Source organism: Wasmannia auropunctata, unplaced genomic scaffold (genome assembly GCF_000956235.1).
Source record: "Wasmannia auropunctata unplaced genomic scaffold, wasmannia.A_1.0 LD336106.1, whole genome shotgun sequence".
NCBI classification, from domain to species: Eukaryota; Metazoa; Arthropoda; class Insecta; order Hymenoptera; family Formicidae; genus Wasmannia; species Wasmannia auropunctata.
Window position 1 is genome coordinate 8020667 of NW_012026784.1, and position 14291 is coordinate 8034957.

The 14291-nt window shown below is 33.0% G+C and overlaps 2 protein-coding genes across 3 annotated transcripts in view; both read left to right on the forward strand.

The window, feature by feature from the left end:
- LOC105455805 (GTP-binding protein RAD) overlaps positions 1 to 8496 on the forward strand; it is a 34789-nt gene extending 26293 nt beyond the window's left edge. The window contains exons 4-6 of the mRNA XM_011699415.1: positions 6229 to 6311; positions 6478 to 6667; positions 7144 to 8496. Coding sequence (XP_011697717.1) covers positions 6229 to 6311; positions 6478 to 6667; positions 7144 to 7424 — 554 coding nt within the window. The 3' untranslated portion in view covers positions 7425 to 8496. The remainder of the gene's footprint in view (positions 1 to 6228; positions 6312 to 6477; positions 6668 to 7143) is intronic.
- Positions 8497 to 11705: 3209 nt separating this feature from the next.
- On the forward strand, positions 11706 to 14261 carry LOC105455812 (dynein light chain 1, axonemal-like). 2 transcript variants are annotated; one of them, XM_011699437.1, is made up of 4 exons: positions 11706 to 11795; positions 12372 to 12555; positions 13483 to 13760; positions 14046 to 14261. In XM_011699437.1, the coding sequence occupies exons 2-4, from the start codon at positions 12480 to 12482 to the stop codon at positions 14190 to 14192; spliced, it is 501 nt and encodes a 166-aa protein (XP_011697739.1). In that variant the 5' UTR covers positions 11706 to 11795; positions 12372 to 12479; the 3' UTR covers positions 14193 to 14261. The 2 variants fall into 2 exon arrangements, with proteins under 2 accessions (XP_011697739.1, XP_011697729.1); XM_011699427.1 differs by having other exon boundaries at positions 11712 to 11795; positions 12299 to 12555.
- Positions 14262 to 14291: the final 30 nt, after the last annotated feature.

The window sequence follows — 14291 nt, forward strand, 5'->3', positions numbered from 1 at the left end:
TTTATCATACAATCTAAGACACATTAGTATTCATTACATTGTCCCTGTTTTCATCAATAAATGAATCTAGGATTGATAAAAGCGTATGTCGTTTATTTTAATTATGTATTAATTGATAACGTCATTAGCTGACTAATAAATCCATATTAATTATATTAATACATATATATAATTATGTTAATATGTTATTACGTCAGTATTATACGTTCTGAATTACGTCTTTGATAATTATTAATTATGGTGTTGCGATTATTATAAAGTAAAGATTTTTTTAGAATTAAGTGGCTGATAAATTTGTTGACCGCTTCTGAAAAATTTTTATTACTATTCCAAGAAAAGTTTCCCATTTACTATCTATTTGTTTTGTGAGCATTATTTACGACGTGTACAAAAGTTTTTTTTCCGATGTCATGTATATTTGCTTTTGCAAACAGTCGGGGTAAAAAAGATGGTTTGCAAAGAGAATTCAAGCAAAATGGAGCGGAAATCAGTTCCACGATCAATTACGCAAAAAGCTTTACGGCAAACCTTCTGCGGAAGATTCATCAACGAAAAGGTCAATTAAACCATTATGCGGGATGATTAACGATTGCCATAATCATATTCAGGCCATTTGATTGTAAAATAGAAAAGGATATTGTACACTTTGATAGAACAAATTTCTCACTTCAATAAAAAAGTAAAATTGATATTTAAATGTCGCTAAAGTGACTTAAAAATTTACGATCTCTCCTAAAATATGATATATATTAATTTTAAGAATGTCGAAAACATTGCATTTTGAAGAATAAACTTTTCTATTTGTGTTGAAATAATTGGACTTCATATAAAATTGTATTTTTCATTGAGTTTACTTACCAATTTATACGTTTCATAAATCTCCATAGTGTTTATATTGTGTAAATCTTTTTATCTATGAGAGAGAAATATAAAAATTAATAAAACAAATTAAATGTAAAAAATATTTTCCAATTTATTTAAAAAATACGTTTTAAATGCTTGACTAATATTTAAATATTACATAAAGTGTTTTTGATAAACAAAATACGCAAATTTTATATAATAATAAAAAAATTTTTAATATCTTAATATTTTAAAATAATCTTACTTTTTAGATGTCAAATAGTACCAGAGTTTTCACAAGAATTTTATTTTATATCTCTCTTATACATATTGCAGATAATTTTACGCGACAAAATAATTTTTTTAATACGCTGCAAAGTCATTTCAAATAGAGTAGTATAATCTTATATAACAGCATAAGAGTTTTTAAATGCATAATATGCCTGACATTTTTATCAAAATAGTTGGACGTGGTAAAAATCCACATTCTTTGAAAATGAAATAAGCAAAAGGGCACGGTATAATTAAAACGACAAATGGCAGAGAAAATAGAGACAAAAATAGTTTTAGTCCGCCTACAGTCAGGCTCAAAATTTCTGTAGGTATGTACGCGATTCTATTCCAGTGACACTCCATATCGTGTGAATTAAGATTAACCGAAATTGAATTAAAAATTCACCGGCTCGATGTGAGTAAAAAGAATTTAGGCTGATGTCAAGTTTCGCGCGATAATTTTGCTGCAAAACGGGATCGAGGCCAAGAGACGACTCGTTGCGCGAAGGAGCGGAGAGAACGGATGCAAGTAATCTCAAATGTAAATTTAATTGGACTACCCTTCATTTTTTTATTGAATGTTTCTTTTCTATGCTTCAATTAATTACTTAGAAAGATTACGATATATAATATTATATTAAAACTTATTTAATAAGATGTGTGACATTATATTATATAATTTCTTATTTGTCTCTTTTCTTACTTATGCTTAGAATTGATCTAATTTAAGTAAAAATCTGGTAAATCTTTTTGTTAATAATAAGACATCGAAAATAACATTGAATTAAATTAATGTATTACAAAAAAAGAATACGTTTTACACGTTGTAAAACAGCGCAATTCCTGCTTTCTATTTTAATTAATTTTGTAATTACTGTAAAGCAGTATAGGAATAATTTAATGTACATTGTAATCAACTTAGCGCAAGTACAAGTCTCAAACAAAGAAAATAAATTGCAGAATTCCTCAAGTTGGTCTTGACGCACGTTTTCTTTACGCGAAATTGTCAATTTGCTTAGTCTCTATAACAATTTCCTAAGTCTCTACAATTTGCATTTGCGTCCTTCGTAGCTTTATGGCTCTACTACATCATTCGGATACATATTTTACTTCATGCGCGCAAAGCATTTTGTACAGCCAGACCCGCTACAACCGCGACGTGCTCCGTGACTTCACGTGGAAAAAGGGAGCAACGACGCTCGCGTCTCTCGAGTGTGTGTGCGCGCGCGAGTCGATGGAATACGTCCGCCTCGAAAAGCAAACGAAACGATTTCCACGAAGGTATAAAAAAGAAAAGCGCAGGAACAAGCCGCTCGGAAATAGCCGCGGTTAATTTTGCGTCCGCTCCGTGCTATAAGCGTACATCATAGAGAGCCCGCGTCTGTTCATCGTCTGTTCTCCCTCTCGCTCCTTCGTCGATTCTCTCTTCCTCCCCACCTTTCTTCTGTCTTTCTTCTTTTTTTCTTAGCTCACTATCTCTTCAAAAATACGTTGCTGTGTTTTCGGTGAATTATGACGGAAATTGCAAGTGTTGCAATATTGATAGATCCGGCGAATGTGTTAATGACAACTTGTGATATTTTCGAATTCTCTCTATATATAAACTTCGTATATATATATATATATATATATATATATATATATATCAATAATATTTCTATATTTGCATTTTAATACTTTATAAATTGCAAATTAATTGTTAATAATAGATTTATAATTACTGATTATTAATAATTACGCCTGATACTTCATCAGGTGTTAAATAAATAGGCGGCATAAATTAACATTTCGAAAATCGAAATGGTTTTTTCTTAAATATTTTAAACAAAGTAACAGTGTAGCAATTGAGATTATAGGAAATACTAATGCAAATTAAATTACTTAAAGCATCAAGTTGCAACAGTGATATTTATTGATGAAATCTCTTGTTACAGTGACGAATTGAAAAAACGTAAAAATTTGTTATATTGTTATATTAAATAAAGTTTGATTATTTTTCCGGTGAAACATGTTTTTTTTTTATTAAATTTCACGTAACTGAAACGTGACCGCACATTCAGTATCAAACGATTATTATCTGTAAAAGTTGAGCAGACACAGGAGGGAATTTTTCATTGATCAAACGCGAGAAGCAAATTTTTTATACGGTTAAGATAATTAAAAACGTGAATATAAATTTTTTTGAGCGTCTGAAAGATCAATAATTTGTACCCAGGAATGAAAATTGCGGCGCGCGCTTGCGCTGACGAATGCGTTTTGCCAATTTCCACGATATTTATTCGCGTTTCAGCGATCTTGCAACCCCAAAATGTCAGTCCCCTCTCGCATTCATGATATTCCCGTCACGGCCATCAATCGAACTTGTTCCTGAACGTTAATCGCGTTACGCCCTCCGCGCATGCAGTTTTATTGAGGTAATTATTGCGCGAAAAATACGCCTTTCGAAAACGAGAAGCAACGTTTAAGTCACAACTATTACATACATCGAAAAAATATTATGTTTGTTAAAATATGTATAAATATTACTACGTTTTACGTCAAATAATTTTGTTGCAATTTTGCGTTATTATTATTTGCCTCGAAATTTTATAATCTTTTTTGCGACGTGATGTTGAATTTACGTACATATATACGAATTTACGTAAACATCAGTTCGCTTTCGTAGGTTTTTAATTTTACTGACTTTATAAAACAATGTTCGTTTCTTCTCGGTACTTTTTGTGGCCGGATACGAGATAGAAGAAGCAACTAGTGTGTTGCAGATAACGTCTTTCCCATTCACTAACTCACGCTACGTTTCGTGTCCGAGCGATTGAGATATGGATTGTTCCGGTCTTTCTTTCTTTCGTGTTTTCGCGAAACTAGGTATACATCCGTCAACTTTACCGCGTCTGACCATTAACCTCCATTTTCTGGCAACTGCCAAGCATGCGAGGCACAACGTTGTAAATTTACGGTTATATTTCAAAGAATATCTCGCGAATTCCAAAATTTATCGCGGAATTCTGTGAAAACAGCGTTGCAGGACAAAGCTGCAGCAGCGTTAGAAGGGTATAAAAATTTCAATCACATGTCCTTGAATAGTGAATGATTATTTTTAAAGCAATTTTTATTTAAATGTTATTTAAAGAAATGTTATACGCAAAAATTAAAAATATTTTACTTCCTCAATCACGTGTTTCCTTCTTTTATTTTTTTAGTATTTTCTTTTGCTTTTAAAAAAAAGATCGATACTTATTAATTAAATGAATAGAATGTATTCCGTTCATCTACGTACTATTTGCAGAAAAAATGCAAATTTAAAAGTTGCTTATTTATTAATTATCATTAATATATTTTTGTCTTATTTAATAAAATATTAATATATTGTTGCTTCGAATGTGCGTTAAAGCATACGAGATAGAAATAAAGAAAGGAAAGAGAATAGAGTTTGCTGAAAACGGCAGCGAAATACGTATCTCAAGCTGATGCGAGTTAAATATTTCATATTCGTCGGAATCTAATTAAAGTTTTCTCTTTTTGTTTAAATACTATCTTTACCATATCATACACGATGCAATGTTATAATAACATATCCCACAATGTATCCAATGAAAACTAAATAATTATCTAAAGTTCTCTTAATTCGGGGCAAACAAAATGTATGCTTTCCATACTTTACATATACATATATATGCTGTTCGTATATATGTACGCATAAGCTAGTGCTTCACATAGGAAGGGAAACAAACCGAAATGATTGTAGAAAAGACAATAGCTTAGATATTTTATGTAAAATGTGCAAGTGTAAAAATGATTGTTAAAAATAGTAAAATTTACAACAAACTAGTTCTGTTAATAATTAAATAATTTGTTTATAATAACTATTTTACAACGTTTGGATTATATTTTCGTGTTATATGAAACACAAACAAAGAAGATGTATTTTATTAGGAGGATTAAAACATATATATCAAACTTCTTCTTTTTCCTAACTACTACTACTACTACTACTACTACTACTACTACTACTACTACTACTACTACTACTACACACACACACACACACACACACACACACACACACACATATATATAATTTTTATAATCCGATTGTATATAAATTTATAATTTTATTTTAATTGCTGTTTAGCTCTTAAAATTTTTAAATAAGAAAATGAAATATAAGTTTGAAAAGATTTATATGATTGTAATATCTACCGTTCCTTGCTCTGTACTTCTGGCGCCCGCGCTGGCAGAAGCGTTCGTTATTTATGACACCCGTCGGCAGCTGCGGAACTGCATCTCTAGAGAAGTGAGAGCCGTTCAGCCGAAAAAAATTGGTTAGGACAACGACACCCGAACGATTCTCTGACGTCACGGACGATATTTCGTTAGCGGGTTAAAATCAATCGGCAATTCGCTCTTGACAGGCGGCTTGTAGACGCATTTAGACTCATAAGATTACGTTGACTTTCTCTCTCTCTCTCTCTCTCTCTCTCTCTCTCTCTCGTTTGCTCGCGTCAATTACAAGAACATTTTCTTGCTCTAGTAGTTTCTCGGTCGCGCGTGAAACAGATTTATTTGCGGCTTTGATTGTTTTTTTTTATCATCGCATTTATTTTGAACGAGAAAAAGGCAGGAAGAGATAAATGAGTTGGCGAATCGTGATATAGTTCTGTCTTTCCGTTTTACTTTTTTTTTTTACGACTGAAAAGAAAGCGTGAAACGCTGCAGGATATGAAGAGAGTATTTAAGTCAATAGTGCGCTGTAATATTATATAATATATTATATCACCAGAAGCTCGGCAAGACAAATAAAATCAAAATTAATTTAGTTATTTAATAAAAATTTAATGAAAGGGAAACAGGATGTCTATTACTAAATTATTTATTGGAAAAAGAAATAAGGCATTTCAGTTGCTACACTTTTTTTTTGGAGGGGGGGGGGGGAATATACTATACAGAGGTTTTTAAGGAATATTTTTTTATAACAATATTATGCTCGCTATATCTATATCATTTTTATCTTTGAGTATTCACATAATCTAGGACGTTAAATCCGCCATGAAAATATGCTTTTCTGAGAGTTTCGAGGGTATTCATCTTTCATATTTTTTACTCTCATTCCAGACGTGCCAAATGAGCAATCCGTTTTTGTGATGCTGAATGGTGAAGAAAGCGAGCTTAAATTCTTAAATATCACGAATCTCAAGGTAAGAAGATAGAATCTCCTTTATTTATTCAAGAGAAATCTTTATTTATTATATAAAGCGTTAAAGCATTATATAAGTGATAAACTTTTGTTTATTTATTCTACTTTCTTGAAGTAAGCAAATAAACTTTTGATTTTTTAAAATTTAATAAACCTGATTTATGCAGACCGAATTGGAAAAAATGCCATTGCCAGACGCCTTCGTTGTAATGTATTCGGTGATCGACAAGGCGTCCTTTCAAAGGGCTGAAGAATATCTCGCTCGACTTCACGATCAAGATCTTCTTCGTGGCAGACCGGCTATTCTGGTCGGGAACAAGGTCGATTTGGTTCGTTCGAGAGTGGTTTCGCCCCAGGGTAAGAGGCGGAACATCTTTCTTTTTTGCACACACGTTTTTTTCATGGATAGGCGGTTTTGTGACACTTTATAAAACTGAACGTTCAGTTAACTTGATATGGTACATCAGGCAAATTCTAAAATAAAAATAAGATCGTCTTGTATGTGTTTGTGTGTGTCGTATGCGACGCTTATTTCAGTTAATTAATCTGTTTAGGAATGTAAAATTTGCATGTGAATATATTGTTATACAAAATAGAATATTTTATATTATTAAACGGTAACAAATTCTAGATTGAAGAAACATATTTTTAAGTTTTCATCTTTTGACTTCTATTTTGAAAAATGAGAATTTAAAACAATTTTCTATGATTATATTTATATTTGAGATAATAGAGGATTTTATAATAATGAAGGTTAAACAATAATAATTTAAAATTTTCTCTCTATTTCAATTGTAATTCTTTATCCCGAATTTCGGGACTGTGCCTTGTAGATGGAAAATGCTTGGCGTGCACCTACCGCGCGAAATTCGTCGAAGTGTCGGTGGGCATCAATCACAATGTCGACGAGCTTCTGGTTGGCATACTCAACCAGATCCGTTTAAAGGTGGTCCAGACCAACCAGGAGAACCGCGGTGGCAGTGAGGGTAGCGCCCATTGGTACAAATCCAGAGGCGTCGTGCGCGCCAGCATGAAAGCCAGGCAGATGTTGACCTGGCTTTTCGGCAAGGAGGATAGCAAATTCAAGAACTGCGAGAATCTCCACGTACTTTAAGTTGATGGCGATAAAAAAAATCGCAATCGGACTCCTCAACTACTGTTTCATTAGTACGTAAGTATAACTTGAGGAATTTCCTTCTCGACGGGAACTTTATTAGAATTCGAGAACTCGAGAAGAAACTTTTCCGCGCGTCGGGAATGGATCGCGAGAATGTAGTCTGAATGTGCGGATGCATCTTTGAGTCAACAATATGTACGTAGCTTAGAAAATCGAACGTCAAGTCTTCGCTACTGATAGTGTTTACGAGAGTATTTCGTAATCCTGTAGGAAGAGGGCGAATTGGTCCGTGGACCAAAAATGAATACAATTAGCATCGGGTTAACAAAGTGCCAATTAGTGAAAATTAATGCGCACGGTGTTTGGGGGGAGGAGAAAATGTCGCTCGATTTCACGCTCGTTTAACTAGAATTACCTCCTGAGAAATGTGAGCGATTAACCCTTTCAGTACCAGGTGCGACCGAGCGTTGCTTTTCAGCGACTTTCTCGACACAAACCTCGTTCCCCTTTCTTTTGAAAGATTAAGTGGCGCGTATTAAATTACTCATTTAATTTTTATTCAAGTAACGCTGGATATTCAAACCACTCGTGACAATTTTTATATGCAATTTTTTTTCGAAAAAATAATTCGAAATTGATGAATTGATAAATTAACGTACTAAAAAATTCTCTTAAATTTCTCGCTGCTTATTTTAACTGATCGCACACTCTTCGTTAATATTCTACACATGTTATACCTATTTCAACCAATGTAGATTAACTTTAATCTCGGTTCAACTTACTCTTCATTTTTTTCCAGTTCTAAGAATTAGAAAAAGACGAAGAGTGAGTTAAACTGAGATTAAAGTTAATCTTTATTGATGGAAACGGGCACTAAAGAGGAAGCTCTAGCAAAACGGGTACTTACATGTCGCGCACTTTTAGCTTTATGTGACGACGAGCGGTGCTGAATCTAGCGGCCCATAATAAATGCACACAATCAAAAGTTCAAACTGATATCGTGACGAGAGGAAAAAGATTTCAAACTGGACCATGGCGCGAACTAGTCGCCGTTAAATTTACGACCCTATACCGTACGATAAGCCCGATTAATCTTTTTATTTGGTATATGTATAGACGAAATTTATACGTATAAGCGCATACTCGTGCGAGCATGCTCTGTATAAATATGCCCAACGTTGTACATCCTTTAATCCTCCCGTTGACGAGTGTCGACTCTATCACGTGACGGCGTTACATCGTTGTGCAAACAAAATACCGTCGCTATTCTCGTGCGTCACTAAATTGGCTAGCAATTGGCTCGCTACACGCAAAAAAATGACTTAGTAATAGTAGCTAAATTTCAGTAGCTGAATCAAACTTAGCTATAAGACCTTCCGCCTTAGTGTCATTACTGTCATTGTTAAGTTCTGTCTATTACAGATAAAAAAACATTCACTATGACAGAAAAATTTATTAACTGAAATTAAAAGCATATATTAGTACAGGCAGCTAAAAAGATGGCGTATCTAAATCTCTTATCATGCACACATTTAGCACACAGAGCTAAGTTTATAGCTACGTGCGAAAATTTGATTTGTAATTGTTTTTGTAATGTGGCATGCACATCTACAGCGCATTTAGCATTTATATTTTGTAGCATATAAGCTATATACTGCAAATATTATTATTCTATTGCGAAGATAAAATAGCATAGTAGATTCGGCTAAATATCATTTGATTTTAGCAGCAAATATTTTTTGCTGTAACACCTACATTTTAATAACTAATAAATTGCACTTCGGCAGCAACAACATTAGTTGTCCCTATTTTAACGGCACATCTTAGCTGCCATAGCTACATTTTAGCTTCATTGGCTAATTATTTTTCTGCGTGTAGTGCCATTAATTTCTCGCGTTCCAATGGGCTTTCCGCAGTCCGCTATCGTGTTTAAGGCCAACTTGGATGCAATACGCTAATGTTACTTGACATTAAGTTGTACATAAAAGTCATGAGGTTACTTTGCCATCTAACGTGTTTGTTAGGGTTAGAAGAAAATATATATAGTGTGAGCTGCATATATATATATATATATATATATATATATATATATATGTTGCTAAAATGTTTCCTATACGCTATTGGAGCGGATCCGTGTACGTTTCGCGCCCATGCGTGCATAATTTTTATCATCTATAATATATTTCAACGTAGATATATAATTACATCGATTTGCGTACTTTAATTCCAGATGCGTTAAAAGTTGTTACGCAGCCGCGTGTTAAGTAACTTTTAATTAGCGGTTTTTTTCAGGTGGTGACTCTGTAAATTCCTTGATACCGAATATTCTATCCAATTATTTTGTAATCCGTTATTTTATACCGATATGTGTGATACAGTTATTGATATAGTACCATAGTTCACGCGGCACTTTTGTGTACAATATTCTGCCGCGCGATGAAAATGAAATCTATCATGTTGCGTGGTTTTTCCTCGCGCGCAGTGTGAATGGATGCGGTTGGCGTTACGTACCTTCCCGAAACTATATAGTCTTCTGAAGAGAGATATCCTTTTCGAATCTTTAAGGAGAGTGTCTATAAAAAGCTGTCTATTTTCTGCGATCTCTACGCCTGTGTATTCGAATTATATACGAATGTAGCGTAAAAATGTGAGCGCTTTAGAAGAACTGTACACCTACATTGAACGGGAACAAAGCGCGAATGACGTGCAACTTTATCCTTCTCGTGTGAACGTTTCATTGTCCCCTAGACTATAACGTATACGAGAAATTAATGTTTCGGATTACGAGTAGCAAATTACGAACTTCCTTTCTCTCTCGTTGCTGCATGAATATATATTTCGAAAAAAAAGTATTTTGACTCTCTTGATGATTCAAATAAAAACTCAACAAGTCTCTTCCGGCATTCTTCGTTATGTCGTCGTTATAACCATCGTCGTGCAATTAATTCGATTCCTAGCGTCGAATGCGAGTTGTGACGAAAGCACGCTGTGTGAACTTTGAGTTCAAGGATTTATATATATCCCGAAATATTTCTCGGCCGAGGAACCGAAGATTTTTACCAAGTGCCTTTGCGTATTTTTGTAATTTAAGCTAACTCAGTGTAAGCCCTATTGAGTATGGCACTGTGTATAATCTATTATTATACATATATTACCGATACATTTATTTGTTGTTAATTCATCATGTTACCTGCGATATTGCTACGTTGTACGCTCTCGCGGCGGCGTAACTTTTCTTTCAAATATAAATTTCTCGGTTCTTATCTTAGTACTCATTAAGACGCCAAAGTGAGTAAGTTTCCTCTTCATAATTAAAGACGCATTTAAAGTTACGTCGCCGACGAATCTCCTTGTTCATTCATGCCATTAGCATTTCCCGAAAGCTATGAATGTAACGTAGTTATTAAAGTGTCATTGTGTCTGCTCGCTGTAATACGTGACGTGACAATACTGCCAGTCCTCTTGGTTAATAAAATGCTGAGAAAAATTTCTGCTTTAATCCGACATTATGATATTGGCAGGAGTTTTTTCTATTTGCTTGACCACAATACGTAAAAGTTTTCACATGATGCATGAATCATATCATTTATATATTCAATAATGCATGCGTTTTAAAATATTTGCCATATAATAAACTTATATATATTTAAATTTTAAATTTATAAATCAAAATAATTAAATTATTTAAAATTAAATTTAAAAAAAAAGTTGAAATAAATAATTTCTTTCGATCTATTTCGAAGAAGAAACGACAGCAAATCTTTCTAAGAATTTACAATAACATTAATACTATACGTTTTTCAGTTTTTGCAAATTGCTAAATTCGATTAAAAAGCTACTAATCCGTATATCCAGCAATACGCAAGCTGCTTTCATTGTTCCGACAATTGCTGTTAACATTGCTTCTTAAACACGTGTAGGAATCAACTCACGTCATTGCTTATCGATCGCATGCCTGGCGTGCGTTTTTTTTTCGGATTCTATTTGTTTCTTTTCCAAGCCAATATTTATCGTAAATCATTAGTATCGAGACACTTGGTTAACAAATACTCGCTCCAGACGCATGCGCTTTGTGCATCGATTATTTTGCTTGGTGCCAGATATTGCAAACCTCTGGCCGTGGCAGATTGCCACGCAACCAAGGAAAACAAGTGCTCGGTTCTTGTAACCTCGGGTGCACGTGTACATGGCAGTATCGGGACACGAGGTGCTACCTGGACGGCTATGGCACTTAAAAGGACCAGCGATGAAGAATGAAAAGTGACGACCGCTGATTTTTATGCATATACATTAATTTTATAAACATATAAATGCGAATAAAAAAATGCGAAATTGAACATTCCTATTTTCGCATTGTTGATATACAAGGTAGTTATGATCATTTATAAAAAAATAGAATAATACACTAACGCACGTAGTATATATATATATATAGAATAGCTGCACGTGTCTGCGAGCTGTCTTTGACGATCATAAAACGCGGTTTTCCCACTCGTTCATGATTCGCTATAACGCATGCGAACGCATTGTCTCTAATACATTGCTTAATGACATATTTAATTTTGCTAATTGATGTGGCGTAGCGTTGACAATAGGATTCCCAAGAAATTAAGCTGGGATATTGAACCGTATTTTCAGCGTTAATTAGCGCAGTTATTGCTACGATGCTGCTTTAATCAATGACGTAATTAACTAATGAAAATATTTTACCGCGCTATTAATTACGTTTTTGCATTTATACATTGAGCGTATCATACTTTCTATTATTTATATTAAAATATTAGCACAACAAGACGTGTGACATATATGCGTTTTGTCAGATACTTTACATTATTTAAGATAAATATGTAACAAATAAAAAAAAATGTTAGATTTGTTGGAAGTCTTTATCGATGTTGGAAAGATATATTATTATTGCGATTCATCCATATGGCATCTGCAAAGCCGACTACATGCAAAGAAGCTATACGGCGTTGGGAGGAGGAGAATCAACAAACCGCAGCAACGGCGACAGAAGTAAATTTGAGCTTTCAATGGCCGCCAGTAGAAAAGATGGACAATGCGCTGGCATCTTTGGCGAATTGTGAAAAGCTTTCGCTATCTACAAATATGATTGAAAAGATTGCAGGTAAAATTTAACGTATTACGAAATTGCGAAAAAGTTCTAAGTGTCTGGATAATTTATGTCACGACGCATGATTTTCTTATTGAAATAATTATTGTTTTTATTTCTAAGCAATTATGTAATATTAACTACACGCGACTAGAAAGTAATCTATGTCTTCTTACAAATTTTGGAAGAATAAATATATGTATTTGTAAAGGTGAAAATTGAAAAATCCTTGAAATTACTTTTTTTATGTTTCTGCCGTTTTGCATCGATTAATCAGCAATTATTCATTTATGTAAATTGCAATACATTTAGATGTTGCATCAGAACTGTTTATGCATATTGAAACTCGTACGTGACAACCATCGGATGCATAATGCATGTGTTTCCAAACGTGTAACTGTCTCAGTAAAGCGTCACATCAAGATGTAAATATGATTATTGCACGTCATTACGAAGACTGTTCAAGAACACCAGTTAATGTCTTTAATTGTTATTATTAGTTTTCGTGATAATAATTAGTGCTGTTAAATTCATTATATCGTGTAATTTCGTAATTTAGCGACAATTATTTGATTGTTTAAGTCATGGCATTTATCGCAATATTTTAAATTTTATTTGTAATTTTGTATGTACATAATATACGTTTTATAATTGTTTTGTTCATAATAGTTACAATGTACTGCATGATATTTAATTATGATATAATTCTAAGCATCAGAACAGCAGGTTGCAATATCGAAATGACGTTAAAATGACTCATAACTGATTGAAAAGTAACTTTTAATCATTTTGATGTTATTTTGATATCATGACTTGTTATTCTGCTTGAGATGCATTATATTGATAATAATGTAGTAATAATAGGAATAGCAAAATGATGTGATAGAATATTATATGTTATATTAATTTAAATTAATTTTTTAAATATGTTTTTGTTTGTAGGCGTTGGAACACTGAAAAATTTAAAGATCCTGTCATTAGGTCGTAATTTAATCAAAGGTTTTGCCGGTCTTGAACCTTTAGGCGACACTCTCGAGGAACTTTGGATTTCCTATAATTGCATTGAAAAGATGAAGGGTATCCAGGCTATGAGAAATCTTCATGTACTTTACATGTCTAACAACTTGGTGCGAGAATGGAACGAATTTGCAAGGCTACAAGAGCTTGCAAATCTTCGAGATCTAGTTTTTGTCGGTAATCCGTTATACGAGAATCTCGAGGTATCTAGCATATTAATGTGTATTCTTTGTAAAATTGTAGAACATAATTTTACATTTTTTTATATAATAAATTTAAGAAAAACTTGCTCGTTTTAAAATATTTTAAAATATACTCTAGAGATATATTGCAATAATAAAATAGATTATAGCAATTAAATGTATTTTATTTTATGATATAAGTTAAATAATATTTAAATATATTTAAATATTATTGAAGATATTATATTAGAAATTTTCTAAGTATGCAAAATTTAAATGTTAGCATTTTATACTTATATCTTGCAGGTAGAGCAATGGAGACTCGAGGTGGCACGGCGTCTATCAAATTTAGAGAAACTCGATGGTGAACCCATAATACGAACGGAAGAAAATCCAATTCAACTAGTGAAAACTGACAGCACGCATGATTTACTTAATCAAGAACCTGGCTAATATTTTAAATATTTTATTTGTCTTACATATTAAATTTGATTTATATTTTTACAACGAAACATACAAAATTTGAATATCTATTAATTAAATCTATATTAT